Source organism: Daphnia carinata, chromosome 3 (genome assembly GCF_022539665.2).
Source record: "Daphnia carinata strain CSIRO-1 chromosome 3, CSIRO_AGI_Dcar_HiC_V3, whole genome shotgun sequence".
Lineage (NCBI taxonomy): Eukaryota > Metazoa > Arthropoda > Branchiopoda > Diplostraca > Daphniidae > Daphnia > Daphnia carinata.
In genome coordinates this window covers 11,141,549-11,169,084 of record NC_081333.1, presented here as the reverse complement: position 1 = coordinate 11,169,084, position 27,536 = coordinate 11,141,549, and the positions used below count along the sequence as shown (strand labels likewise).

The 27,536-nt window shown below is 38.9% G+C and overlaps 4 protein-coding genes and 2 long non-coding RNA genes across 11 annotated transcripts; 2 read left to right on the top strand and 4 right to left on the bottom strand.

The window, feature by feature from the left end:
* Window positions 1–1,168: 1,168 nt before the first annotated feature.
* Window positions 1,169–3,451, top strand: LOC130697586 (uncharacterized). 2 transcript variants are annotated; one of them, XM_059494327.1, is made up of 4 exons: window positions 1,169–1,723; window positions 1,909–2,689; window positions 2,798–2,948; window positions 3,015–3,451. In XM_059494327.1, exons 1-4 carry the CDS (start codon window positions 1,169–1,171, stop codon window positions 3,145–3,147), a joined length of 1,620 nt encoding a protein of 539 aa, XP_059350310.1. In that variant the 3' UTR covers window positions 3,148–3,451. The 2 variants fall into 2 exon arrangements, with proteins under 2 accessions (XP_059350310.1, XP_059350309.1); XM_059494326.1 differs by having other exon boundaries at window positions 2,798–2,957; window positions 3,015–3,449.
* Window positions 3,452–3,747: 296 nt separating this feature from the next.
* LOC130697582 (tRNA (guanine(26)-N(2))-dimethyltransferase-like) lies at window positions 3,748–5,985 on the bottom strand. Its single transcript, XM_057520502.2, has 9 exons — window positions 5,705–5,985; window positions 5,547–5,643; window positions 5,299–5,486; window positions 5,095–5,236; window positions 4,950–5,033; window positions 4,729–4,890; window positions 4,207–4,663; window positions 3,918–4,137; window positions 3,748–3,852 (listed from the first exon to the last, which is right to left on the bottom strand). The coding sequence occupies exons 1-9, from the start codon at window positions 5,932–5,934 to the stop codon at window positions 3,774–3,776; spliced, it is 1,659 nt and encodes a 552-aa protein (XP_057376485.1). The 5' UTR covers window positions 5,935–5,985; the 3' UTR covers window positions 3,748–3,773.
* Window positions 5,986–6,223: 238 nt separating this feature from the next.
* Window positions 6,224–9,572, top strand: LOC130697574 (dipeptidyl peptidase 3-like). Of its 3 annotated transcripts, none has more exons than XM_057520491.1 (13): window positions 6,224–6,336; window positions 6,599–6,794; window positions 6,860–6,979; window positions 7,048–7,410; window positions 7,465–7,608; window positions 7,677–7,807; window positions 7,870–8,123; window positions 8,187–8,449; window positions 8,514–8,635; window positions 8,694–8,817; window positions 8,878–9,057; window positions 9,125–9,287; window positions 9,355–9,572. In XM_057520491.1, the coding sequence occupies exons 2-13, from the start codon at window positions 6,633–6,635 to the stop codon at window positions 9,492–9,494; spliced, it is 2,166 nt and encodes a 721-aa protein (XP_057376474.1). In that variant the 5' UTR covers window positions 6,224–6,336; window positions 6,599–6,632; the 3' UTR covers window positions 9,495–9,572. The 3 variants fall into 3 exon arrangements, with proteins under 3 accessions (XP_057376474.1, XP_057376475.1, XP_057376473.1); XM_057520492.1 differs by having other exon boundaries at window positions 6,244–6,327; XM_057520490.1 differs by lacking the exon at window positions 6,224–6,336 and adding an exon at window positions 6,348–6,519.
* On the bottom strand, window positions 8,496–10,727 carry LOC130697612 (uncharacterized). Of its 3 annotated transcripts, XR_009002880.2 has the most exons (5): window positions 10,587–10,727; window positions 10,211–10,521; window positions 9,893–10,152; window positions 9,613–9,834; window positions 8,496–9,309 (listed from the first exon to the last, which is right to left on the bottom strand). It is a non-coding gene; the product is annotated as an uncharacterized LOC130697612 (long non-coding RNA). The 3 variants fall into 3 exon arrangements; XR_009002877.2 differs by having other exon boundaries at window positions 8,496–9,834; XR_009002878.2 differs by having other exon boundaries at window positions 8,496–9,834; window positions 9,893–10,132.
* Window positions 10,728–21,749: 11,022 nt separating this feature from the next.
* On the bottom strand, window positions 21,750–22,199 carry LOC130697615 (uncharacterized). The gene is made up of 3 exons (XR_009002884.2): window positions 22,062–22,199; window positions 21,899–21,997; window positions 21,750–21,830 (listed from the first exon to the last, which is right to left on the bottom strand). It is a non-coding gene; the product is annotated as an uncharacterized LOC130697615 (long non-coding RNA).
* Window positions 22,200–23,779: 1,580 nt separating this feature from the next.
* Window positions 23,780–26,699, bottom strand: LOC130697579 (pickpocket protein 28-like). The gene is made up of 13 exons (XM_057520500.2): window positions 26,497–26,699; window positions 26,306–26,426; window positions 26,143–26,231; window positions 25,920–26,073; window positions 25,690–25,850; window positions 25,520–25,625; window positions 25,267–25,462; window positions 24,862–24,936; window positions 24,722–24,781; window positions 24,455–24,632; window positions 24,299–24,390; window positions 24,006–24,223; window positions 23,780–23,938 (listed from the first exon to the last, which is right to left on the bottom strand). The coding sequence occupies exons 1-13, from the start codon at window positions 26,622–26,624 to the stop codon at window positions 23,822–23,824; spliced, it is 1,695 nt and encodes a 564-aa protein (XP_057376483.1). The 5' UTR covers window positions 26,625–26,699; the 3' UTR covers window positions 23,780–23,821.
* Between the last annotated feature and the right edge of the window lie 837 nt (window positions 26,700–27,536).

The window sequence follows — 27,536 nt, the reverse complement described above, 5'->3', positions numbered from 1 at the left end:
CAGAAGAGATCGATATGATTATGGTTATGGCGGAGGGGGTTATAGCGGAGGTGGTTATGGTGGAGGGAGTTATGGCGGAGGAGGTTATGGCTCCGAGATGTGCTGTGAAAAGCATGATTACTTGGGATTGCTCTCTCTCATTGCTCTTGGTCTCCTGTTCCTCTTCCTCATCCAGTTGCTAAGTACTACGAAGGCAGCAGTCCGTCGAAAGCGATCGATGGCCAATGATCTTTTAAGTCTTGAAGAGCTCCTCTCCCATCAGGACATAGGTATGATTACAGATTCAGTTGCCCAATACATATTTGGCTAGATAGTAAATGTAAATAGATGCTATGAGCCTACAGTAAGTAAAAATTGTGTTAAAAGACCAACCATTTCGTCTCGCTTAGAATAACTATTTCCGCGTCGTGTTGCACATTTTGTTGCAGGTAGGCTGTGGTATTGTAACCGGTACGTCTAAAACAGATTTTATATTAATTATTTAATTTAAAATGTGGAAAAATGAAATTTACGTTCATCTTTTTGCATAGTTTTCTTAACGCCTAAGAGTTTGTAACGTACGAAGGTCTTCTCTTGATTTGTTTTGAGAAACGTAATAAGGACGTAAATTATATGAAGTTTTCACCGTGAAAATTGACGGCAAACTACCTTGCCTTGATTGAGCGGAAAATAACTAACGGCTGCCTATTTAAATTTTTTGTATACCTGCACGATAGAATGCAATCAACTGAAGTCCTTCGGCAAGGGCCGTTTAATCTTGGATAGTTAAGCCCATTGTGTTATGATCGGGTGATAAGTTCAGTCGTGAATCGTGGTCATCGACCTTGTTCCGGAGGCTGGCAAAAAAACTTCTCCTTCGTGTCGTGGAACGCCTCCTAGACTCGGAGGCGTACCCTGTCGAAAATTACCGACTGCCCACCATCCTCTTTCAATTCTCAACGCTTCGTCTATTTTTCAGTTACTAGTGCTATCAGTTGAGATTGAGCTGCTTCATTGGGCGGTCGACATTAGTTCTTCCCATTCGCTAAATTAAATAGTGATTATCAATTAGCTATTGCTTTAATTCTTAAGAAGCCTCTATCTTAATCAAGTACAGGTGCTTCTAGCATCATCTGATTTTTGATATCAAAGTGATTTTTTTAGTTACCTTTTGAATTGATTCGTTGGCATGTCTCGACCGTCGACAGTGCCATCCCACTATAGAAAGCGCAAGTGCGTGGCTGCTGTTCTAGTCGTTATGCTTTCCGCTCGGACGTTGGTCGTGACCAACGGTTTAACGACCACTTCCAGGTCGTCAGCTGATATTAGTCTTTCAGCAAACGACCATCCTGAAAGTGGCGATTTCCTTGCTATGTCAGACATCGGCACCGGCAACGAAATCAACAGCCGGCATTTCAGAATGGCGCGTAGTGAGTTTGCCGATTATTGCCTGAATGGAGATTGCGTCCAAGGAGACGTTCTCAAAGTAGTCAGCAAAATGGCCAAACGCATTTTAAGCGATCCGCGGATCCTGGGTCTCCGAACAGCGACCATATCAGTAGATGATTATGAGTGGACCGATGCTCCTGAAGAGTCGCTATCTCGTGCCATTAGAAGTACTAGGTTAAAAACCCGTCGGGTTAATAGTAATCGCCGTAATGCTGATGAAACATCAGAGAACGGTAAAAAAACGTCCATTAGTAACAGAAGATATCACAGTTCATCGGAGGAGGAATCACCTCAGGTATGTTTAGAAAAGAATTGTCAATCTTGTATCAACACTGTTATCCGAAAGCTTCTGGATACTACCCACTCGATCTGGTGGTATAATTTAAGACGTCTTGAGGCTTTCCGGATAACATTGTAACGACAGATTGACAATTTGAAACGTGGGGTAATTTAATAACAAAATATACGTACGCTTGACAGGTAGTAAACCTTGACACCACAGTTAATTGTTATAACGCAGCACCTGGCGGATGGGACTCGTTTGACGTTTTCTACCCGGATGAGAACTATGATGAAGCGTACGGTTCCGGTCCGGATTACGCAGAAGTTGAGGAAGTCAAATTGCACAGTACCAATGTCAACCCCAAAGCTGGTGGTACCAAAAGCAAAGAGTCGTCGGCTCGTGCCATTGGTGAACCTGCTGGCTTGTTTGATACAAAGTCATTTACTAGCCGCGATGATACTTACGAAGAAGATCGGTATTCAAGATATGATCAAAATCGGCTTAACAATCGATACAGAGATAAAGATTCTTACCAAACAATGACTGGTTATGACATGAATGAGAATCCTAAGGCGAACAGATTTCCTGGTAAGGTACACTATGGCGAATCGCACGGATCTATTCCGGGATTAGATGAGTCTCTTGATCGTGGTACTACCAAATACATCCCGAAAAATAGAGATGACGACGATGATGACGGTGGTCAAAAAGGTGGGGGTGGGGGAGGAGGAGGAGGAGGTGGTTATGGCGGAGGAGGTGGTTATGGCGGAGGAAGTAGCTATGGCGGAGGAGGTGGTTATGGCGGCGGTTACGGGGGTGGAAGTAGTTACGGGTACAGTGGATATGACGAATGTTGTAAGAACAAACTTTTGCCCATCCTTTTGGTGGGACTTTTGGGTCTCCTCGGCTTCTTTCTCTACATCAGATCGACCACGCTTGCAGCAGCGCGTAGTATGGACGATAATGATCTCTCTGATGGTAAATCTTTTAGGGCCATCGCCAAATCTTTGTTCGTAAATCCCAGCATCATCTGATTGTGTGCATTGCTTGGGAATACATTTAAATGGTTCCAATTTTTCATTACAGTGCTGCTGGACGGTCCGACTTGGTTGAGTATGGTTCACGAATTATGGGAGCAAGACACAGTTCTTGAAAATACCATCTGCACTCAGGAAACTTTGTGCCGCATGAACCGGCTGGCTATGTCCGCGCCAGGACAAGCAGGATGGGCTGTTTCGTTATCCAGGTTTTAAAAAAGATTTAATTTAGTTTTAAGTCTTATCTCACCATTTGTTTCACCTAGTTTGCCTTTAAGCTATCTGTTGCATACGCGTCATGTCGGCGGATTCACTTCCTACATGGATGCGGCGATGATGGGCCGCTCAGGCGCGAACTGCACCGAACTTTACTCAAGTTGTCCTCGTCTATCGCATTAAACGAATTACATCACACCAGACAGTGTAAACATTGACTCTTCCAACGGCGATTCTAAAAAGAAAAACACACAAAAATGTTTAATGATTATTTCGGTGTATAAACACTGTTACTGTAAATTAATTTCATTGAATTTAAAGTTTAGCAGATACGTAGCACTGCACAATATTAATTCCTATAACTTTTTACCAGTTTCTTTTTACTGATGGACTTCTATTGTGCCATGGTTTGGATAAGGTTAATTTTTCCTGGAAACTTTGGGTTCTCTTGAAACTTTTCATTCTTTCCGTTTTCTCTGCTCTCTTCAGAATCTCCATTTGCAATAGTATAATACCATTAAAGTTCGTTTTCCCAGATGACGACCATCTCACCATTCAAAATTACATTGACCAGCAAACATTTTCCATAAATATGCACACTTGCTTGATCACGTCGAAGTCTAGAATAAACCTAATAAAAAAAAAATTGTTATTATTTTGCAAACACACAACATACCTCATTCCAAATGGCAGCTTTAAATTCGCAGCTGTGGCAGGCAACATCTTTTTCGGTATTCAATTTTATTGTCGTCAACACAAACGTGCAGGGTCTTACAGTCATAATTCACAAAATCCAAATACTCTCGTTTTTATTTTTCGGTATTACAGTCAACGTCCAAACGTGGTTTCTTTTTCTCCGATTGGCGATCCGCTTTGTTCCGCCTAACGCTAAAATATAAAAACCAAGGCGTGAACAATCTACAATTATATATTTGAATAACACCACGGGTTACTTGGCTTTCGCTCTGCATTTCGGTCCCCAATTCTTTTCCGGGTTCTCTTGAAACCTTACAAGTTTTTGCATTCTTGAAGACGGGTTTCCTTTGGGGTGAGTTGTGAAATCAGCTTCGACTGCGACAAGCCGGCTCAGGATGTAATCAGCCGGAGTAGGAGAGGCTTTATCTCCCAAGGGCCGTGGCCAAACTTTATCAGGATGCTGTTTCTTTGCGAAACCTGTATGCAAATTACAGTACGTACAACTGTCCATTGATTTTGATTACTTAAACGGAAACAAGAACGTACCTTGAAACAAGTCCCATATGACTGACATAGGAGCGTCTGTTTTAATGGAGAGGGGGTAGCAGTGGGAGAGAGACACATTGTATCCGGCATTCAGTATTGCTGATCGAAACATAACTAAAGAAGGGACGCTTAATTTTAGTGTTGAAGCCGTTGCATCAAGGCTCAAGTACAAAGGACAGTTTGGCAGTTCTTCAGAGATTACGCTTAATATACCGCGGATGCGTTTCTCTGTTTTCAATTCTCCGAGCTCGGGATTATCCAAACTGGTAAGCAAAGACTGAACAAACTCCAAGTCGTGGATTGGCTGGGAATAAAGAGGGCCACCAAAATTTAAGCGGGAATGGCAGTATTCACATTTTGTATCTGTTGGGGGTCCATGGGCCCGTGAATATCTCTTTTCCGCGCTTTTCATAAGAGGTTGCCATGTCAAATTATGACAGCCAACACATTGATACACCTGGGAAAAATAAAAAGGTATTTGTATGCATCTTCTTGTTTTTTTTTTAGCTTAACAAACATTACCATTGACAATTTACTAGCCGCCGATTTACATTCATTTTTCCCAGTCTGCACCACGACGAAGAGACGCACATAGAAGTCAACAGAAACAGAAAGAAGTGGACGAATATAGCGTCCGTATCTGGCAGCCGTAGTCTGTAGGAATTGAAGAATAATTCGCAAAGCCTGAAATAAAAAATCATCCGTAAGCGATACCAAAAATTTGCCATTGAAGGAAATATTACCATTTCATGGCAAGCTTTGGTTTTAATGGAAACGCTTGCATATTTAGCGAAACATGTTTCAGGAACATTGCCGCAAAGAATGGCCTAAGACAATACTTTTGTCATGTTATGAAACGATACCAAAAGTGGAATAAAAGGTAAATACCATGTCAGTGGCAGTAACCATGAGAAGGCCTCCATCGGTCACACACTGGACAGCAGCATCAATAAATGGTGAAGGCGATCCATAAGGATCGATATCAACACAATGAAAGATTTTTTTGTGTTTGTGTTGATACATCAAGATCCTTTGCTAACCAAAATGAGGAGATAAATAAAACTTGACTAAAAAGGTATAAACTTTACTAACGATGCATCTCCTTCATTAGGAGTGATCAAGTGAGATACTTCATTCATTTGGCTGTTTGTTTTTATGCTCTCAACAGCAGAGGATGACAAATCATTGGCTAGGATATTTTTTAGACCTCCAACTTCTTTTGCATATCTTATTGATCTCAGACCAGAGGCAGACAAGGCTTCAAGGACATTCAGGCCATGCTATTAAAAGTATACAGTATAAAATCAAATATAATAATAATATGAAATATTTTTCTATACCTCATAGCTTTCTCCTGGTTTAAGAAATGTTTCACCAACAAAACTTTTATCTCGTTCTTTGATGTGGTTCAAGGCAAATTCTCTCAGTACTGCAATGCTTTTATGTATAAATAATGTTTTATTAAGAAACCTTCTAATATTTCTTTAGTGATTTTTACCTGAGATCACGATTAAATTCCTGAACAGGATTATAGAAAACATTATCTTCAGATCCAGCATAGTGAACCTGTGCTTTTCCTTCTGTTATAATGGTTCCCTGATTCTTGGCATCTTTCTCTTTCTGTTCTATTAAACTGTTGCTATTTTCTAGTGGTTCTATCGTAGCTATCGGATGCGAAAGAACATCTGAAGGCTGGCCAGGTATATTTTCCCTACCGGTTTCAGCCATCGTGATTCCTTCGAAAAAGACGGAGAAACCACACGTGGATAATCAAGGTATTTGAAGTATAGCAGAAGTAACCAACAAACTAAGCAACATTGCCATTCCTTTTGTTGTGCTAGAGAATAGCAAGTGAACTTGGTGAACGAACAAAAAATGTTTACAAACAAAAACAATCAGCGTCAAGAGCTAAAAAAAGAATGAAAACAGAAATTTTTCCACATCAACAGGTGTTTGTTCATATTTATCACGTGCACAAATGTGCGATGTCGCTAAAATACGGTTTTCCGGTATGCCACAATCACGTTAACATCACTGTCGACAACGATGTGCTAGCACTTACGAAATAGCAATTGTCATCCTGCCGGTCGCCGTAACTAGCTGTCCCACTTCATTTGTTCCGTAACTTTGGTTTGTTTTTTTTGTTTTTACTAAAAACTTGTACGTCATGTTTAATATTTCGAGGAATGTGCTTCGGATTCGCCCCTTGTCTGGTCGATTGATACCTGAATGTAAGGGGCGTAAATTCAATTCCCGCGGAACTTTTGAGCTTTCCAACTTACTTATGAAAAATCACTCTGGTTCCTTTGGCGGGTTAATTATTGTTCTGGCTTGCATTCTAACTTTGTGTGCGTTTTGTCAAGCAATGACAATGTTTACTTTCCCCTTGCAGATTTTCTCAACAAGCCAGGCAGTTCTCTATTAAGATGTCTGAAGTAGCTGTTAAGGATTTCATTCTTCCAAATGAGCAGCCTGTGGTTCCCCTTGAATGTGGTACTGCTTTTACAAATTTAAGTGCTAAAGAGAAAGCTTATGCGCACCATTTGAGCAAGGCTTCATGGTACGGTGGATTGGTAGTTTTGATTCAGGTTAGTAAATGTTGTGATCTAGCTAAATTTAATGTTCTTACACTATAAACATGTTCTGTGTGCAGACATCCATTGAAGCTGGTTCCATGTTCTCTATTCTTCATCAAGTCTTTGAGAATGATATCATTGATGATCTCAAGAAACAAGCCTTGGAAGTTAATGGATTGTCAGAAGATGAGTTCCAGGTAAATTTGTACATTCAGTGCAGCCTATAACAGTGTTATGATTTAAAAACTAAATTTTTTATATTTAGGCTATTCTTGTATTCACCTGTGGTGTGTATGCAAACATGGGAAATTACAAAAGCTTTGGAGATTCAAAAATAATTCCAAATCTTGCTGCCGATAAGCTTGAGAAATTTTTACTTGCCACAAAAGCTTTCCAGAAGAATACAGATTTGATCAAGGTGTGGAACCGTATCAAAGATTTGGTCTATGATTTGAGCCCCAAGAAGTGCCATCTTGGCCTTGGTGATAAAGGAACTACAACATACTTCTCGTCTAATTGCACAAGTGAAGATGCCGATATTGTTAGCCGCTATTTCAAGTCAATCCAAATGGAAGGTTATAATAACCGCGTAGTTAAAACCGAAGCAAATGGTGTAACAAAATACGAGGTAAAATCCGATTGTGGCTCTCGCATTTCGCACGAGATTTATTATTACCATTAGATCCGTTTGGCCTCCGTTGAAACTGGATCTATGGACGGTATTACACGCGAGCCAGAAACATTCGAAGGTTATCAGTTCTGCGTGACACGCGGAGATTATTCTCCACTATTGAAACTAGTTGTTGAAGAGCTAGAAAAAGCTAAGGTATTTTGCCTTTCTGTAATTGTGTTCGTTTCTATGGTATTTATTTCATTTGCTAACAATTCCCCTAGAGCTATGCTTCGAACGACGTTGAAGTTGCTATGCTAACGGAATACATCAAGTCGTTTACCACGGGTTCACTGACTGATCATAAAAATGGATCGCGTCATTGGGTTCAAAACAAAGGACCAGTAATTGAAACGTAAAACTTTGCAATTTTAAAGCTTAAGCAGGAAATTTTTCTTATGTAATCCATTTGTGTAGATACATCGGTTTTATTGAAACTTACCGTGATCCGGCGGGTATGCGTGGTGAATTTGAAGGTTTTGTTGCAGTTGTCAACAAAGTAATGTCTGCCAAGTTCGGAACGTTAGTGGCTGGTGCCGAGAACTTCTTGCCACTACTTCCATGGCCGTCGACGTTGGAGACCGACAAATATCTGAAACCAGATTTCACATCTCTGGATGTACTTACTTTTAGTGGCAGTGGCATTCCAGCTGGGATTAACATTCCAAACTGTAAAGATTATTTATTTGTTTTGTTAAGCTATCTGTTCGCGTATTTACCTAGTGTTCTTTTAGACGGTGAAATTCGCCAGGACGAAGGGTTCAAAAATGTTTCATTGGGTAACGTGATTCCTGCCTCTTACAAAGATCCCAATATTTTCTTCATTTCGGAGGAAGATAAGAAGTTGCTGATCAGCCACAACACCGAATCGTTTGAGCTGCAAGTAGGTTTGCACGAATTATTGGGTCACGGTAGTGGTAAGCTATTTCGTCAAAACCCTGACGGTACCTACAACTTCGACATGGAGAGCGTTAAAGCATCGTTGGGCGATGAGAAGGTATACGTTAAAAGACTTGTCCAATCTTGTTCTTCTTACCATACTGTTTCGGGATGTGTTATAGTTGTCTTGGTATGAAGAGGGAGAAACATACGATTCTAAGTTTTCCACCATTTCGTCATCGTATGAAGAATGCCGCGCAGAATGTGTCGGTCTCTATTTGTCTCTCAACGAAGACGTCCTCAAGTAACTGTTTCCGAAAACTCGATTTCACTAAAATATTAACACTTTTTTTTCCCTCTAGGATTTTTGGTCACGAAGGTGATAAGGCACAAGATATTATTTACGTGAACTGGCTTAGTCTACTGTTGAATGGGTCAACAAGAGCCATGGAATTTTACAATCCCAAAACACAATCATGGATGCAGGTCTGCTTTATAGAAAATTTTTCACTCGCTGTTTTCGTTTGTCACTCTTGAACGTTACAGGCTCATTCCCAAGCGCGATACGTTATCCTCCAAGTACTTTTGGAAGCAGGCCAGGGTTTGGTAAAAGTTGCCAAAGTAATCGGAAGTGACGGCAGAGATGATTTCTTGCTTTCGCTCGACAGGACAAAAATCGGCACCGTTGGAAAAGAAGCCATTGGCAATTTCCTGCGAAAACTACAAGTAATCTATTTGATTTTCGTTAGATTTTTTTTTTCTATTTTCTAACACAACTTTGTGTATGTTGAAGATTTATAAGTCGACTGGCAATTTGGAAGCTGCTCGAGCTATGTATGCCAAATACTCAGAAGTATCTTCAACGGGTCCTTATCCATTTGCTGAGTGGAGATCGCTTATCCTCGAAAAGAAGCAACCCAGGAAGATTTTCGTTCAGTCTAACACTTGTCTGGAAGGTAGGGGGAAAAATCCTATTAACTGAAAAGATGTTAAAAATTGACGTTTTTTGTGTTAACTTTCCAGGAGAGGCTGTTCGGCTATTGGAATATAGTGCAAATGTTTCAGGAATGATCCAGTCCTGGAATGAACGTTTCGAAACTAGTTCCGTTGTTCATCAAGCACTCGAAGAATTGTGGCATAAAGATGAACCATTCTTTTCTTAATTTTACCTTTTGTTTGTTTCTTTACAAGTTTACGATACAATGATATTGAACTACATCCGTCACATTAGAATGGTAAAAACAATTAATAATTGCGATAGCAACGCTTGTCTTTGATTACCTATTTCAGAATTACACCAGATGTAAACGTAAGGCTCTCTAACAGTATCTCATCTTAAGTTCACTGTGATTTTTTCGGAATTCCTAGTTCAACTGGGAAACACGCTCCATGTTTTCCCTTTCATTACAAACAAAATTAAAATACGTATAATTAATGTACTCACTACGACAGAAGAGACCCCAGATGAATTCTGTTGGATTGGGTTGGGTTGTGTTTTTCATACTAAGCAATCCAACTTTGATTAGGTTGTTTTTCGAAGCTCTTGTGTACTACTACGTACGTTCGTCGTATTGCAATCCAGCGTGAATAATCACTTTAGTAGTATCAGAACTGCCACGGCAACGAATGGTTTGAATTTTAGGGGTAAATGTGAAAAATCACACAATTCCACCACAAGCGAATTACGGAACCGTTCAGTTTACGTTTGTCGATACAGGGAAAATTCCATAGCCAGCACCGCGACCAAGGTTCTTATAGTCGGTCACATGGAGTGACGCCAAAACGCACCGTTTCGATAGCACTAGAATGACAAATATAAGACTGCGCTCAAAATGTTTACTGTTTATCCTTCAAACATATATGAATATGTGATTATTACCTTAGATCGTCATAAAACACCTGTTGAGTGGCTAGTCCATGATGATTATCCAAATCCTCAATTAATAACCTTTTAAGATCTTGACTGTTCTACGCGGTGATTGTCCCATTGTTGTAGAAACAATATAAGATATTGCATAGTAATACACATTACCTCTGAAGTATAGTCATACTTTCACAAGTATGACTTGATATGTCATTTAATAATGTAATTAATTCTTGTACTACACTTATCAACATCCATCATGATTGTCTTTGCACTTGCCATTACTTACAATTAAAAACTTTTCACAGGAATCAAACCATCTGATTCTAATTAAACCAAAACTTAAAAATTTGGTTACAAAGTTAATTAGGTGAATAATGGAAACACTTACCAGTGTAGCACTTACTTCGGCATTGATGTAATCACAAACAATTATGGTTGCAAGTGACTATGTCATTTTGTTTAATGCTATCAAACAAATGTGAAATGACATGTAACAACAACAAGCCACACACAGTAGCTACAGACTGTACAGGTAAACAACGAAGATTGCCAGGCATGAAGCCTCTTCTTGTTTTAATTACAATTCACAACGTAGGAAATCCCCGCCTGGAACTACAATGATCCTAGGTCCTTACTGGCCAGCCCTAGATCATAGCAGGATGCCGGCTCGACCCAGCATCAACCATGGTGATTATGCCGGTTTTCGGGGCGGGTCGGATAGGTTAAGGGCTGCCTTATATTGGCCCCATGCCCTATAGGATTTCAATCAGTTTGCCCAATCGGGGTGCGCAACACGACACCAAGCAATCGCTTATGTAAAAGGGTTGTCAATTTTTTTTCTTGCGCAACTATCTTTTAAAAATATAAGAATAAAAGCCAAACTGTTTCAAGGCGCTACTCCAAAATTGATTTGTTTTCAACGCTGGACAAAGCGAATACGTTTATTTCGTTTTCCTGTTTGTCCTGAAAGCAATTAGTATTAGTAAACCTACACCAACCAATATTTAAGTGAGATACCGGTGTAAAGTGCGGAGTTATATTACCTAAAAACAAGCCTACCTACTGGTGCATGGAAGGTAAAACAAACAGGCAACGAACCGTGAGTTAAATGTGTAGTGAAGTTGCGTGCTCAGTTCGAGGTAAAGGCATGGTGCAATGACGATAATCCATAGTGCTTGAAGGGAAAACAGAGGTAAGGCAAAAGGGCTCGGAGGAGACATTTTTAAAACACACACATCACAGCAAGAATAAGTAAGAAAAATGCCGATTTGGCAATACTCATCCGTACCATCTTCTGATTTTCCATTATCTTAATGGGCAGAATCTCGGGGCTGGGCGGCGATCCTCGGTGTCCCTGCGTCCCACGGCGATCTAGTTGCTCCAGCGACGATCCTGATGGGCCTCTTCGGTGTGGGCCGGCCAATCTAGATACATAAAATACAAAAAAACACAATTAGTACACTTTAATTTATCACTGATACCTTACTGGCGACGATCTCGACGATCCCACGGCGATCTTGTAGCTCCCACGACGATCCACGTTGGGCCTTTTCGGTCCTTTGGCCGGCCAATCTAGATACATAAAATACAAAAAAACACAATTAGTACACTTTAATTTATCACTGATACCTTACTGGCGACGATCTCGACGATCCCACGGCGATCTTGTAGCTCCCACGACGATCCACGTTGGGCCTTTTCGGTCCTTTGGCCGGCCAATCTAGATACATAAAATACAAAAAAACACAATTAGTACACTTTAATTTATCACTGATACCTTACTGGCGACGATCTCGACGATCCCACGGCGATCTTGTAGCTCCCACGACGATCCACGTTGGGCCTTTTCGGTCCTTTGGCCGGCCAATCTAGATACATAAAATACAAAAAAACACAATTAGTACACTTTAATTTATCACTGATACCTTACTGGCGACGATCTCGACGATCCCACGGCGATCTTGTAGCTCCCACGACGATCCACGTTGGGCCTTTTCGGTCCTTTAGCCGGCCAATCTAGATACAAAAAATACAAAAAAACACAATTAGTACACTTTAATTTATCACTGATACCTTACTGGCGACGATCTCGACGATCCCACGGCGATCTTGTAGCTCCCACGACGATCCACGTTGGGCCTTTTCGGTCCTTTGGCCGGCCAATCTAGATACATAAAATACAAAAAAACACAATTAGTACACTTTAATTTATCACTGATACCTTACTGGCGACGATCTCGACGATCCCACGGCGATCTTGTAGCTCCCACGACGATCCACGTTGGGCCTTTTCGGTCCTTTGGCCGGCCAATCTAGATACATAAAATACAAAAAAACACAATTAGTACACTTTAATTTATCACTGATACCTTACTGGCGACGATCTCGACGATCCCACGGCGATCTTGTAGCTCCCACGATGATCCACGTTGGGCCTTTTCGGTCCTTTGGCCGGCCAATCTAGATACATAAAATACAAAAAAACACAATTAGTACACTTTAATTTATCAATGATACCTTACTGGCGACGATCTCGACGATCCCACGGCGATCTTGCAGCTCCCACGACGATCCACGTTGGGCCTCTTCGGTGTGGGCCGGCCAATCTAAAAACATAAAATACAAAAAAAAACAATTAGTACATTTTAACTTATCAATGATACCTTTTTGCGCGACGATCTTGTAGCTCCCGCGATGATCCCCCGATGTCCCGTGTTCTCTTCGGCCCCCGCAGGTTGCCCTCCTGATCGCACAGAAACGAAAAGACAAAACAAAAAAAATGCTTTTGAATAATTAGATAACGACAAGTTGCAGCTTAAACCTAACAGGCATCACAGACAGAAATAACAACCACATTTTATAGTAAGTTCCTGAAAAAAAAAACATTTATTATTAACAATAGTTCGTTAGTATTAGTAGTCGGGAGGTCGGTGGGATTGACGGGGCATTTGGAAATTGTGTGACATGGTCAAACATTGTGTTCATTATAGAGACATGGTTTGCGAGCAATTATTGCTACTGCTAAATAATGCATGAAATAGTGAAGTGAAATGGCCAGGGTAATGTTGTGCAAAAGCAATGACTTAGCTATACGACCCAGTGAAATACATATATGCAAGTAAACTAAACTAGTGCAGAGGCAAGACCAAGTGCTGATGCAGTGCTTTTTTAGTACGTGATTGGTGTAACCACAAATTACAAAAGGTATCCAACTGGTGTTCGCAAAATTAATGTATGTGAGAAAGTGTGAATTACTACATCGGTAATCAATGCGATAAAACTACACTAGTGCATATTGTGCAGGTGCGTGAGCTACTGAGCTGGAAAGGACAAAATGGCGTTTTGATTCTTTATTTGAATTGCCCAAGGTTGTTCATCTATTTTAGGTGCAAGAGTTTGAGTTCATCGAGGGGGAACGGTCATCTAACAGAGTTCACGTGGAAATAAAGTTTATCTTGCGGCTATCGACCTTCAGAATTGCATCCCTACCCTAGACGTTTATTACGGGAAAGACAGGACGTGGAACGTGTGGACGTGTATATAAGGCGGTAGCCAATACCACAGTTCACAGTCTTACAAGGATCTTCCATTGCAACTGTTGCATTGGCACCACCTTTGGACGCGTCGCTCGTCAGGTATGTTGGTTTCTGATTTGTATTCAATGTTGTTGTTAGTTGTACTTTGCAAAATTTAAGCTCGAAATCTATTTAACTCAAAGTGATTCTAATCTTTGTAATTTTCTAATGTATCTGTAAATATGTGTTAGGATGTGTCAGGATAATATCAGTACTAGTTGAACGACTTAGTCTGACATGTACCTTATACAACCCCAGCGCAACCAATTCGCTAATGAACAAAATTTCTTTGTTAAGGACGGAAGCAGATCCCAGCCAGAAAACAATGAGGTAAAAAGTTGCTCGTATCATATGCATAGCATAAACATGTTCAATAATTACAGAGGTTTTGTTATTTAAGGGACGAGATGGCATTCAAATCAGCGAAAGCTTTTGACTTATTTCTACATTTCTAACAGATACTATATTGGAACAGCTCCTGTAGTTCGGCCTCCCAGACAAGCGACAGATGATGAAGGAAGCAAGAAACTTTAAACATAATTTTAAAACATTTTCGCTAGGTTTTGATTAGTCACACTATCACTGTTATGCACTCTATATTCCAATCCTGTTTTGTTTTTTAAATCGAGTTCATGTACCCTCAATTCTTGCCGCATGTGTTAATCTTTCACGTACCTTTTTGTCCCGGTGATTTAATTTCCTCCGAAGTTATCGGCGCTAAGGAATTCGAAATTATCAACTACAGGCTGTCTTTGTAATCCTTGCGTATCGCCTGAGCTACCCCTAACAACACAACAAATGTTTAGTTAGTCTGTTGTATCAAAACTAATTCGAATAGGGTAATTGTCACTGCGAGGAGAATATTCAAAAGCAATTATTAATCTATGTGTTTTAACAGTAGACAAATTGCACAAAAACCAAAATTGATTATCACAATAACATCAAGGGCTATCCTAAGCGACTCGATCTGTATCATTCTCTGCAGGAATCGGAGAAATTGTTTGTGCTAATTACTTACTTTTTTGACGACAGAGAAAACTAAGATTGAGTTAATCTACTCCTAACAGCTACATAAACAGGTCGTTGAATTCCCAGTGTATGTGATGAATATAAACAAAATTCAATATACATAAATGTATTCAAAATTAACCCTTGAACTGAATCTGACCGCTATGAGACGACTGCAAAAGAACAAGGTAAACTACAGATATGGGCCACATTACTCGTGGCGCTCGTTTCGGACTTTTAGGGAATCCTACCGTGTCCTTGTTCTAAGCCAACATGGTCTCCGCAAGTTGACTCGACTGTTCGGGTTCCCAGCGGCACCCCCATTCTTGCGTTTTGATTGGCTCTCCAGCTTTGATGCCAGTGGCAACCACCAGTGAAAGAAAGCAAGCTGTTGATGTGTCGTCTGCATCGATTTTAATTTTCAAAATAATTCAATTTCAAATCACAAAATTACTAACAAAAATCATAAAACGTTCCTGATATCAACACTGACATCTTTTACTACAACCCCTTGGACTCGACGGTAAGCGATTTTTTTGTTTCCGGTGAACCGTGATAATGTAAGTAGTTGTAATAATAATGTAAGACTGTAAGTATTTGAATATGAAAATAAACCGAATGAAAAATTTTCTTTTTTTTTGTATTATAATAACAATAAGCCTATACAATAAGATAAATATAGAATCGTAAAACTGTTTTTTAATTTTATTTACGCTGATAATAATAGAAAATTTAAAAATTGCGCCTAAAAATAATGGCACCCGTTTTCTCAATTGTGATTGGTTGTTTGTAACTTAGTATTTCCTTAACTAATTTGATAGGTTTTTGTTGTTTAATACCCACGAAAACATTCCTCGTGAAACAAGGAATCGAGATAATACCTTAATAACATATCATAAGCCTAAACGAAAAGAATGCCTAAACGAAGGGCCCAAAGTTGTCGATTTTTTCGTAGTTTCCCCTCCTCCCATACACCGTCCAAAAATTAAATATTTATTAATGGAAAAACTATCGGTCTGAAATGAATCATTTTCATTTCAACGAATAGCTCTTAGTATGAGCTTTCTAATTCTGTAACATTAAAAGTAGGATTTCGGTAATCAAAAAATTTCTGGAACGAAAGATTTTTTGTCGTTTTATCGTTTGGGTCTATTACATCTTTGGATCGCAAAACTTTGCAAATAAAATTTTTTATATTTTTTTTGTGATGGAAATCAAACTGCATTAAATTTTAGCGATTTTTGTGAATCTAACGGTAAAAATTTACAATGTTTCGAAAATAGCATTGGCTGTCACAGCGAGTCCATTGAGGGTGAACACTAAACAGTTCCTTCAATTGGCATTCGCATAAATAGCTGAAATAGAACCCTGCGGCTGAAAATCTACAGCTATGAATATGCTGATATGCTATGATTTGATTTGCAATGAATAGCCCATTGAATGGGCTATTCATTGCAATTAGAATTATTCTTTTTAGACCAATAGTTTTTCCATTAATAAATATTTAATTTTTGGACGGTGTATGGGAGGAGGGGAAACTATGAAAAACCGAAAACTTTGGGCCCTTCGTTTAGGCATTCTTTAGGCTTATTATATGTTATAAAGGTAATATCTAGATTCCTTGTTTCACGAGGAATGTTTTCGTGGGTATTAAACAACAAAAATTTATCAAATTAGTTAAGGAAATACTAAATTACAAACAACCAATCACAATTGAGAAAACGGGTGCCATTATTTTTAGGCGCAATTTTTAAATTTTCTATTATTATCAACGTCAATTAAATTAAAAACAGTTTTACGATTCTATATTTATCTTATTATAGGCTTATCGTTATTATAATACAAAAAGAAAAAGAAATTTTTTTCATTCGGTTTATTTTCATATTCAAATATTTACAGTCTTTACATTATTATTACAACTACTTACATTATCATGGTTCACCGGAAACAAAAAAGTCGCTTACCGTCGAATCCAAGGGGTTGTAGTTAAAGATGTCAGTGTTAATATCAGGAACGTTTTATGATTTTTGATTAGTAATTTTGTGATTTGAAAATTGAATTATTTTGAAAATTAAAATCGATGCAGACGACACGCAGACGGCACAAGCAGACGACACATCAACAGCTTGCTTTCTTTCAGTGGTGGTTGCCACTGGCATCAAAGCTGGAGAGCCAATCAAAACGCAAGAATGGGGGTGCCGCTGGGAACCCGAACGGTCGAGTCAACTCGCGGAGACCATGTTGTTTTAAGCTGACCTTTCTTGTTGTTTGCTATTGAACAATCAACTTGTTATTATCACAAATTTGAGTAAAAATCGATAGTAAAGATTTAAAAGGAAATACGTAGTGGTTAAAGACAGTATTGTGAACCTGAAAAAATTTTTAAGCCCGACCGAGAAAAGTCGGCCTTATTTAGTCGGGCTTAAAATTAATTTCGGTCAGTGTATGTAGAGAATTAACTAGAAACGTGACCGGTAGATGACGATAGCAGTAAAACAGAAAAAAAGGCCAATATTTTTTATTTTTATTTTGGGTAAAACGGATTGCCATAAACAAATATGAAACCCGCATATGGCAATCCGTTTTACACAAAAAAAAAAAATTTCGCCAAAAAAAAAAAAATCACACTTTTTTCTTTTTTTCCGACACGTTGCCATCTACCGCTCAGACTCGTTATTACTGGCGTATGCAATTTCAGTCCATTGGATGCCATTCGCAGTTAGTTTAGTAGCGTGGATGGAGAATAACGCGTGGCTGGAGGAACAATTGAAAAATGGATAAGATAATACAAGAAAAGGATGGTAAGTATCAACATTATTATATTGGTTTTCAATTATTAATTATTGTTTATTAGATCAAATTATGAAGCTGCAGGCCCAATTATTGGAACAACACAAAATATTAGATAACAGCAAAGCTAAGGATGGTAAGGCCTAATACGTAATGATTCTATTTATTTGCTTTTATTCATTTGTGTTTTGTAGCTCAAATTTTGAGTCTACAAGCTCAGCTAGGGGAAAATAACAAATTGGAACGGAACAGTTTCCAAACAGTGAAGGAGGTTTTTCAAAACTCTTCCCTAACTGAACGTGAGGATGAGTTGGCATTAGGCGAACACAGTCAGGTACCTAAACTTTTCAAATAAGAATTCAAAATAAGTATAGAATTTTAACAAACAATTATTTATTGTTTAGTCATTCAGTCTACCACCTGACAGTGTGTTAAATTTAAATTCTGTTAGTGCTGCACTAAAAGAATCATTAGTAATAAGTCCATGCAGCGAAGGAATTGAACAATTGTGGGACCGTATTTGGGCCAAAAATGGGTTTGGTACGGAAACCGAGATATGGCACGAGTTCAACATAAAACATTGATTAGGTACTTTTCGGTTTTTTGTCTATCGAAAAAGTATTTTTAATGCTCTTATTTTGCATTCACAGAATTTTAGCAGGGGATCAAGTCAAGTCTGGAAGTGTTACAAGATGGAAGAGTCAGCCTACAGTTGAAAAAACACAGAGTGGATTTACCATTAAGGTATGAGGTAAAGTAATTGTGAGAGATGAGTATGCACATTGTCTAATGAGAAGTACCATCTTGTGTGAATGAATCCTGTATAACAGCAATCCTTTATAGTTCTGTCACAGCTAGAAGCCTCAAATAATTCTGCTTCCCTTGCTAAAGAACAACCTGTCCTTTATGCTCAGAGTGTTGGTGAAGCTGGGTACTTAAATGGCCCTAAAAATGTTTCACTTCACTGGCATTGCAGTGATGAACATCATACATGGACTCTTTAGGTATGAAAGGAATTTTCTTGAAAAATTTTTGAATTTATGATGAAGCTTTTCTCCTCCTTTTTGCCAACCATGTCTAATCTACAAAAAAAAAATTATCCAATAGGAAAGGATTTTCAGCATACTGGGAACACAACTATCAACAATCCAACATTCTAGGGCTGCTATTTTATCATTCATGAGCCTTTATACAATGATTTTCATCTACAGTTTGTATGGCCTTTCCCAAGCTTCTGTCAGAAGTTGAATCTATGAGTCATGTAAGTCACATGAGCAACAATTGAGATGCTTAATGGTGTTTTGTTTTTCTTTTCTCAGTGTAGGTTAATAGTAACATTGGATCTGAAAAAATTCTTGGTTGGGGCATGACACTGAATAAATTGTAATGCTTGGATGGATGACATGATATTTCTATACTTCATTCGGATTCCCGAGACGGTATTTTATATTCAAAAAATTGAAGTGCATATCTGGGCTCCCTTCCTTTCCGTAGCCCCGTTTCCCCTTGACTCGTAATAAGCCCGTAGGGGGGTCATGCCCCTACTGTACGGTATATATAAAAATAACATATACCGAGGTTTGGAGGGCTCTGGCCGGAAAGGGGACGTGGGGTGCCGCTTAGTCCGATGATGTGTTCACGGAGGGCGACGTGGCTACCCACAAATCCGAACTAAAGGTTAATCGCTCCTGTAAAAATGTTCCAAATCTTCAGCTCTTCTTCCGGCTTCTCTTAGCCAATCACCGGGTAATCTCCCCGGTGGGTCAACAAGGCAGTGTCTCCCCCTGCCTGGGTTGACGGCAACTTTTGAAAGGGCTATTGTGCCTTTTTAAAGTTGCAAAAATAATTGAAATGTGCAGAGAATTGTCAATAAATTTTTTTTTTTTTTTTTTTTTGCAAAATTTGTTTCCTTCATTTTCTGTGTTCACACATTACATTTATCAACTTTTTTTTAATTTTGTTTGCTTTATTTGTTATTGTTTTTGCACCTTTGATGGTAAGCATTGTTTCCATTGGTTTATCGTTTATCTGTAAGTATTCAGTTATTATTTATTACATTATTTGAATTCTTCAACTTAGATTCAAGGAACAACGCGTAATACCTGGATATTTTTTGAAGTAATTTTGTATTTTATTTTACTCGTATGGGAACCGATCCCCTGACATTCAGCGTGCAACGCCGATGCTCTAGCGTTGAGCCACGAGATATATCTAAATGTTTTATTATCGCATATCAAATGTTATCGTCAATGATGCTTATGCAGTCTTTCACAACTATATGTTTATCTGTCTATTTGTTTCATAAGGGCTATAGCTCTGTGGTAGAGCGTTTAGCTGCGATATTTGTTACCCTGGGTTCAAACCTCAGTTGATGTATAAAAATTGAAGCAGAATAATTATAGAAAAATATATTGCAGCATTACATTGCAATTTTATTCTAAGTGTAAATGTAAGTCCGTAAGTGACAAGAAAAAAGCCAACTTTCATAGCGCCGGCTTTCATGGATTCATGGCTCATTGGTAGAGCATTGGCGCGGTATGCCGAATATCCAGGGTTCGATTCCCAATAAGTCAAAATTGAAAGCGCAATCAAAACAAATAAGGCTCTCAGGTATGTATCAATAACCAGGATAATACATACATTATGGCTACATGTGTGGAAAAAAAAAAGCAAGGAAAAAACAGCGCACAGTAAGAATAAAGTTGAAAACACAAGATTTGCTTTTTTTGTTTAAAAAAAATAAATTGTATTGACATTACTCTGCACATATAAATGATTTTGCAACTTTAAAAAGGCACAATAGCCCTTTCAAAAGTTGCCGTCAACCCAGGCAGGGGGAGACACTGCCTTGTTGACCCACCGGGGAGATTACCCGGTGATTGGCTAAGAGAAGCCGGAAGAAGAGCCGAAGATATGGAACATTTTTACTGGAGCGATTAACCTTTAGTTCGGATTTGTGTGTAGCCACGTCGCCCTCCGTGAACACATCATCGGACTAAGCGGACCCCCACGTCCCCTTTCCGGCCAGAGCCCTCCAAACCTCGGTATATGTTGTTTTTATATATACCGTACAGTAGGGGCATGACCCCCTACGGGCTTATTACGAGTCAAGGGGAAACGGGGCTACGGAAAGGAAGGGAGCCCAGATATGCACTTCAATTTTTAAATAATTAATACCGTAATACGCGGGAATACACAGGCGACTGATGGAGGGAAATTCAATTCCGTACTTCAAATTATTATAACTTTTCGTTATCACATCCCAACCAGAAACCTTCGCAGGTTCACTATTGCTATTAATCTAAATTAAGAAAATAAAACATAGATAAGCATAAGACGTTCTTATTGATATCGCTTACATGGTACGTAAATTCATCATCTGCCATATTCCTGTAGATTCCTGGCAGGAGCTTCTAAAAGGCTATGCAGTTGCAAATGATTACCATAGCCAAAACTTGAATACGAAAGTTTGGAAGAACCCTTCGTGTTGGACACAGAGATCTTCTATGGGCTTTCCGGTTGGACGTTCCATGCACCATAAAAAACAGATAGGTTACAAAGTTGGTTGTTTTGATCACTAAACGTTAAGATAAACAATGTACCTGGTATCGGCAGTCTTGACAACAATTTCCATTATAACATCATATCACCTGATTTTATGGAAAAAGAATTTCGTAGGCGACAGTTCAGAATAGAAATGGTTGCACTCAAATCTATTGACAAGTGAGGATTAAGGAATGTCGCCTTAGGGAGTGCAAACCGCGATTTTCAAAATTATTAAATGCTTGTTAGCCATTGAAAGATTGCTGGCTGACGCAGACAATCGTTTGGGACATGATTAATGAACTGCTTCGTGGATAAAGCTCGTTTTTTTTAGTCCTCTCCAGGATGACATGAATTCCAGCATGTTCTACACATGTATCAGCACTTAGCGATACACCAATTAAAACAATTAAAAAATTTAAAATAGTACCACCTTTTAATGTTTTTGACTCCATGATTCATCTTCGTTGCAATTGTGAAGGCAAGACAACTGACCTATGGTGATTTATTCATCGCACTTGCCATAACCGTTTTCCCAATGTATCAGCTTTTCCGCCAACAGTAGTTTACTAATACAACATTGACGATTAAAACTAGAAAACTAAACAAACTCAGCAGAAAAGCATTACCAGTGAGTCACATCTTGCATGTTGACGAAGAATCCTCGGTTTATCATGTACATGGCAGAATATCCACATTGCCTAGATGGCGCAATCCTTTGCGTAATCACACAAATAGTAACTAAAACATATTGAATTGAAACAAAATTTAAATGAAGTTTTACCCAACAGCCAGCTGCACCTCTGAATTCCAAAACTACGTCTACACATTCATATCAAGCTTTTCCAGCATGTCTCACCTTTGGCATTTGTTTAAATCATTCCTTCAAAAATTTTTAATAAATGTAAATAAAGTAAACAATTGATATTTATGTGACGTCAGAGTACCATTTGGCTGTCAAGCATTCCATACAAGATAGGCATTTTGAAGAATCAGTGGCAGCAATCAAGTGCTACAATTTGAATATGGGCTAGGTGTTATAGTCGCTGAGGGCTCTCAATCCCTAAACTGAACCTTGCTCACTGATGTGACAATCTATAAAAGGATTTAAATCTTAAAATATTAATATACAATCCATGTCTGAAGGAATGAATGAGAAAATTAAACAGGAATCTGCCGCTAGATGGCCATAGCTGTAAAAAAGAAAAAAAAGGCCAAAATTTTTTTTTTTTTTTGGGTAAAACGGATTGCCATAGGTTATAGCCTTCCCCCAAATCAAGACCTTGCAAAGGTCAAATGTGAGCCCACAGAAAGACTTTTCAGTTTTGCCAAGATAATAAAAGGGCAACTACATCAATGATAAAAACTTGATTATAAATGAAAAATAAATTCAGCTCAAAAGCTTAGACGGTAAAACTGTTCCGCCTTATTTTTAAAGAAAGTTTATAGCAGACTGCACGAGTCTCTAATCACCCACCAAACACAAACCCTTAGAGTTACCATTACTATTGCACGAACGGACCGTTACCTGTTGTGCTGGATGTTTTTCTTCGTTATTATTGTACAATTCTTACAGCATATTTTGGTTAACATTGCCATGGATATGATTTGTAATTATGTGACAGTCTTGTTGTTTTTTGTTTTTTTGCATTTGCACTTTATTGTGTAGTATCTGATTTAATAAACGAAAAAAGACGGGAACATCAATGATTTACGAATGAACAACCACCAATCAAAAGATGCCTGCCTTAAGGTTAAATTCACTTGGCATTTAAGGAGTTCCGAAGTTCCAAGATGGCAATTTTGAAGCCATTCTTTCAGCAATCAGCTGTGAAACTGCGCCGGAGATCGAAAACGGCGCGATAGTGTAGAATGGTGTAAATCAATTCAGAACCTTTGGCATGGCCAGCTTGGTTCCGTCTTGTTACAGTTTTACCGATTAGTCACATTCATTATTTTGTAATGCTCTAAAAATGGTCATGAGTGAGGTTGCAGTACCCTTTAACTCGCTTTCTTACAACGAACCATTCGGGCTATTTGATTTTCAAATTTGTGCTAATCCATTTGATATTCAACGATACCCCGAGACGCTACGTGCTGAGCAATATTGATCTCACTATGTGACCGAATGCATTAGAATATTGAATTTTCGTGATGAGTTACGAGATAAAAGATAAGAATGACAAGCAAGTCACTGTCATCAAAATTCCTTTTTCCCGTTAACAACTTCCAGATTATTTTGTTTTTCACGATAACCTGTTTTCAAAATTCCATAAAAATTCCTTAAATGCAAATAAAAATCCTTTTTTTGCAAACTTATTTTCCATGCAGTCTTGTTTGAATTTATTGTAGAGTTAGCAACAATGTTGGTTTTCATTGTGCCCAAATAGCAATTGAGTTATCTCTATGGAGCGATATGATTTCTCGTTTTCCCCCTTACTCGAAAGAGAAACTGTGGTATGCAAACACGCAATCGAGTTTCAAGTCACATGTAAACAAATGTAGCCCAGAAAGATAAAAATAAGTTCTTTCAAGATATAGTTAACGACATAACAGTAGAAACATGCTAGGCTAATTTTCTAATAAAGGAATAGGATTTTAGGGGTACCTGCAGTGAGTGCTTTTTTCGGTTGATTGAAACGTCATCCGACATGCGAAACTGTGTGACTACCTTAAGCTCAGTGGGATAGTTGAGATATTTGACGTCCTAATAATCAACCCACGATCGGATTAAATTTGGCTGACCAAGACAGTCCCAGCTTTCGGTGTGATTACGACGATTCCACTCCTTGTAAGTCGGAGGAAGTCTGTCAGCAATACTGGTCTTGATTGAAAACAAACTATTCCCAATACACAGTACACAGGGCTAAATTAGTATAAGAAATATTTACCCTGTTAGATTTTCTTCGTAATTGCAATCTTGCCGTACTTTCTATTAGACGACGACCAGGCATCAACGGATAGGGTGGCCGAATCTGGATAACCATTTGTTGCTGCTTTTTTTCATGGTACCAATGATAGCACCAACGAACCAGAAAGAAATAGAATAGTTCCGCCGCACTTAAAATGCTGAACCCGAAGCCTAAACCAAGCAGCCCACCAGCAGCGGCTAGAAAGATAACACCAGTAAAAACCAATTGTTTTTAACTGATTGAAATGTTAAGGTCAAAATGGACAAAATTACAAATAAAATCCGTCCACGTAGTTCGTTCAGTCATGATATAGCACAATCCAGAATCAGACTTGAGGTAGACGTTTAATTTGACGAAATTCTTTCTGCGTTTGATGGGTCAACAATATTAATAGAAATACCGAACGGCGTCGAAAAAAGTTTGAGTACTTGGCGTAAGCATCGAGGGAATTCGTGCTTAGGCGTTTGAATTCCGGTCGTTTAATGACACTGTTCGGATATTGCCAGACTGAATTTGGAAAGGTTCCACTAGAGATCTCATTCCTATACCAGACGGTGGTGCATTCATCAGGACAGTCGCACAAACTTGAGTTTTGCAGCACAAGTTCTATATTTTGCACGGAAAAAGGATATTTGTTATACATAATTGTGAACCGAACCCTAAATGGTGTCAGTTTGCTGCCAAGAAATATTTACCATTCGCTTTCTCTAAACAGGGATAAGACAATAAATTACAGACTGGCAGTCGGGCGGGCACTGCATAAAGTCAACAAAAGCCATTGAGTTAGAAATAAACAAAAATGGTTTCCCCCCACTACCAAACATCCTTCCTTTACCTGGATAATAGTATGGGACGCAAAAACAATTGGCCATAAAGTGGGTTGTAAGGCAATCGAGCTGGCAATATGGTCCTGAAGCAAAATACTCATATTAATAATACCGTGAAGTATATCAGGAGTAGTAATGCCTGCAAAACAACTTGAGTACACGTGTTAAGCTACAGAGATGGCGTTACAAAATCGCCAGTACGTTTCGCAATTTGACCCCACCAGAGTACTCTGCTAAAACGTTGTGGTGAGTGAATGTATTCTGCCAAATACCAGAGCGTACTGGCGTTCGAACAACGCCATCTATGGAGCATGCAGAACTCAAGCTCTTCCGAAGAGTGCCCCCGCTACTACTCGGGGACAGTATACTTCAGGATAATACTTGAGATATTCAAAAAAATTTATGATGCCAACCTGTATAATCTTCGAAGTACTGAAGCGTAATTTCTTGTTTGGTAGTACACAATCTTTTCTTTAGATCTATGGTCCTTAATTGGTCATCTCCTATCTGAGTCTGACCATTAACAGCCGCATCGATTTGGAACCCTGGGCTTGCAAGGAATCCGATCCGTCCAGTACGCGCAAAATCCTTTGGATCTTGGATGGAAACCTTAAACCAAGAATTTTAACACACCCTATTTTTCCAAAACAGAATGCTGCTCTATACTTTAAAGCCACTTATTGAAGAAGACGTAACGTTATAGTCTTCAATTTCTGCGTTTAATAGAACGGTAAGTCCAGCGTAAACTCCACTGGTACGAGCGTGTCTCAACCTAAATCAATAGACGGCATCATTATAAAGAAAAGATGCCTCACCACATATGAAGTAAAAATAACTTTTTGTTAGTCATTGAATTTGCATCGCGTCCGATGACGATCGAGTTAAAAGAACAACAAAATCCATCATCGGTTGCTTCGGAGTCAAACAGATAGGCGCAGTCTTCTTCTTTGCCTTCCCACGAGCAGTAGATTACCATGTCTGAACAGTTTGGCGATAGCTGTAATAAAATTTACAACGAGTATTATTATTCTGTGGTCTTATGATGCCATTGTGCATAGATACTTACACGGTCCATGAGATTTTCGTAACCTTTATTACTACTTATATTGGCTTGCAGCAAAAGTTGGCTAAGCCGTGCGATCTCTTCTTCGTGTTCCACTCGATTAGTTGACATGATTTCCAAAATTCGTCGAATATCATCCAGTTTGAAATTCTTTGCCCTACCAAATTCACCGGAAAATTATAAGTGTGACAACAATTAAGCATGTATCAAAGTAAATGGCTATTACTCGTCTGCTGACATCCAATATCCAAGAGCTCGAGTTGAAACCTTATTGACACTGCAGATAGTGACTGTTGGAAAAGGATATTCCTTTATCTGAAAGGATAAGTTAATTTAAAAAGTACTAGAAGAAATGCGCTGTATTTTATCACATTCGTAAATGGTTTTACCGGATAGTTAGCAGTTTGAATGGTGATGAGAACAGGTGAATCTTGCCAATTTTGCCACAAATTCCACGAAAAGATGACGGCAAATAATAAACCAACTAGGAAAAGTGCTATCCACAAAATCCTATTTGTAAAATAGATTAAAAAATATGTAATTTATAAGAAAACTGCACGTGACAGTGTATGACAATCACCTCTCTGGTAGTGAAGCTTCATCTTGGGCGATGAATTTCAGACCATGCATCGAAGTATTTGCTGCAAACTCTTTTGATAGATTCAAAACTGAATACGTCTTCTTGATTGGTACCCGCTTGTTAGTCATCTTCTTTGGATGATAGCTACTTCTCGACTACGTGTAAGTCGACCACGGCATAGTTGAACACTTGCATCGTCGAACACCTCCAGATATCGAAAAAGGGGAAGGTTTGCAAACATAATGTTTCATTATTCACTTACCTTACAATTTTCTCTACAGCAGATCGAAAATGAATAACGATGGGCGTCCACGGAGACGAATTGCCACGAAAACACATCCATCACGAACCATGTCAACACAACTCTAAGTTCCAGATGCGCTATCGATTTCCACATGTAACCGGTACAATCACAAGGTAAGGCTCTTCGACGAACGCTTCTAATTCATCCCGTAGTAAGTTGATGGAATTTTCCTTTAATTTAAAAAAAATTGTTAAGTTCTCACGGTTGCTCGTAAAAGTACTTTACGATATACCTTGATCTGAGCTTGTTGTCCCTCAACTGTTGGATCGTTGAAGGCCTCTATTTGTTCTTGTTGGGTTCTCGGACAACACCGTGAATTACACAACCAGGAAATTTGCCGACGGTCGATCACGCTCATGGGCAGCAGGTAAGTGCAACATTTGTTGAATTTCCCACGCACGATGCAGTCCAAAGATGGCCGGACGTGAAATATATTTTAGTGTTTTCTTGTATTAGCTGTAGATATGGATACACGTATCGGGTGGAAAAAGAGCCCAGCACCAAATGGAACAATGTTGATGATTTTAACGAAATATTATATCAAATAATCAACGAGAGATGGCAAAAAATAAAAAAAAAGACAGGCAAAATAGACAAGGATACAATTATCCAAAGTGGAAGAAGAATAGGAAGTAGACGAAAAAATATCGGGCACTGGAAGATACAATCAAGCATCGCTATCATATAATAAGTAAGGATGGCAAATAGCCAAGAATTCTAGCCCCAAGTATGTATA

What these genes read in the sequence shown, in the direction of transcription:
- LOC130697579 (XM_057520500.2), bottom strand. Translation starts at nt 26,624, where the DNA reads ATGACTAACAAGCGGGTACCAATCAAGAAGACGTATTCAGTTTTGAAT. An exon ending in TATTGGATGTCAGCAGACGA is followed by an intron (nt 26,074 to 26,142) that starts GTAATAGCCATT and finishes TGAATTTGGTAG; the next exon opens with GGCAAAGAATTTCAAACTGG. An exon ending in GTACTTCGAAGATTATACAG is followed by an intron (nt 24,937 to 25,266) that starts GTTGGCATCATA and finishes ATTTTGCTTCAG; the next exon opens with GACCATATTGCCAGCTCGAT.
- LOC130697574 (XM_057520490.1), top strand. Translation starts at nt 6,374, where the DNA reads ATGTTTAATATTTCGAGGAATGTGCTTCGGATTCGCCCCTTGTCTGGT. An exon ending in GATTGGTAGTTTTGATTCAG is followed by an intron (nt 6,795 to 6,859) that starts GTTAGTAAATGT and finishes TTCTGTGTGCAG; the next exon opens with ACATCCATTGAAGCTGGTTC. An exon ending in ATTTCCTGCGAAAACTACAA is followed by an intron (nt 9,058 to 9,124) that starts GTAATCTATTTG and finishes TGTATGTTGAAG; the next exon opens with ATTTATAAGTCGACTGGCAA.
- LOC130697582 (XM_057520502.2), bottom strand. Translation starts at nt 5,934, where the DNA reads ATGGCTGAAACCGGTAGGGAAAATATACCTGGCCAGCCTTCAGATGTT. An exon ending in CCTAATGAAGGAGATGCATC is followed by an intron (nt 5,237 to 5,298) that starts GTTAGTAAAGTT and finishes TGGTTAGCAAAG; the next exon opens with GATCTTGATGTATCAACACA. An exon ending in TGGTTACTGCCACTGACATG is followed by an intron (nt 5,034 to 5,094) that starts GTATTTACCTTT and finishes GTATTGTCTTAG; the next exon opens with GCCATTCTTTGCGGCAATGT.
- LOC130697586 (XM_059494326.1), top strand. Translation starts at nt 1,169, where the DNA reads ATGTCTCGACCGTCGACAGTGCCATCCCACTATAGAAAGCGCAAGTGC. An exon ending in CGATAATGATCTCTCTGATG is followed by an intron (nt 2,690 to 2,797) that starts GTAAATCTTTTA and finishes TTTTCATTACAG; the next exon opens with TGCTGCTGGACGGTCCGACT. An exon ending in TGGGCTGTTTCGTTATCCAG is followed by an intron (nt 2,958 to 3,014) that starts GTTTTAAAAAAG and finishes TGTTTCACCTAG; the next exon opens with TTTGCCTTTAAGCTATCTGT.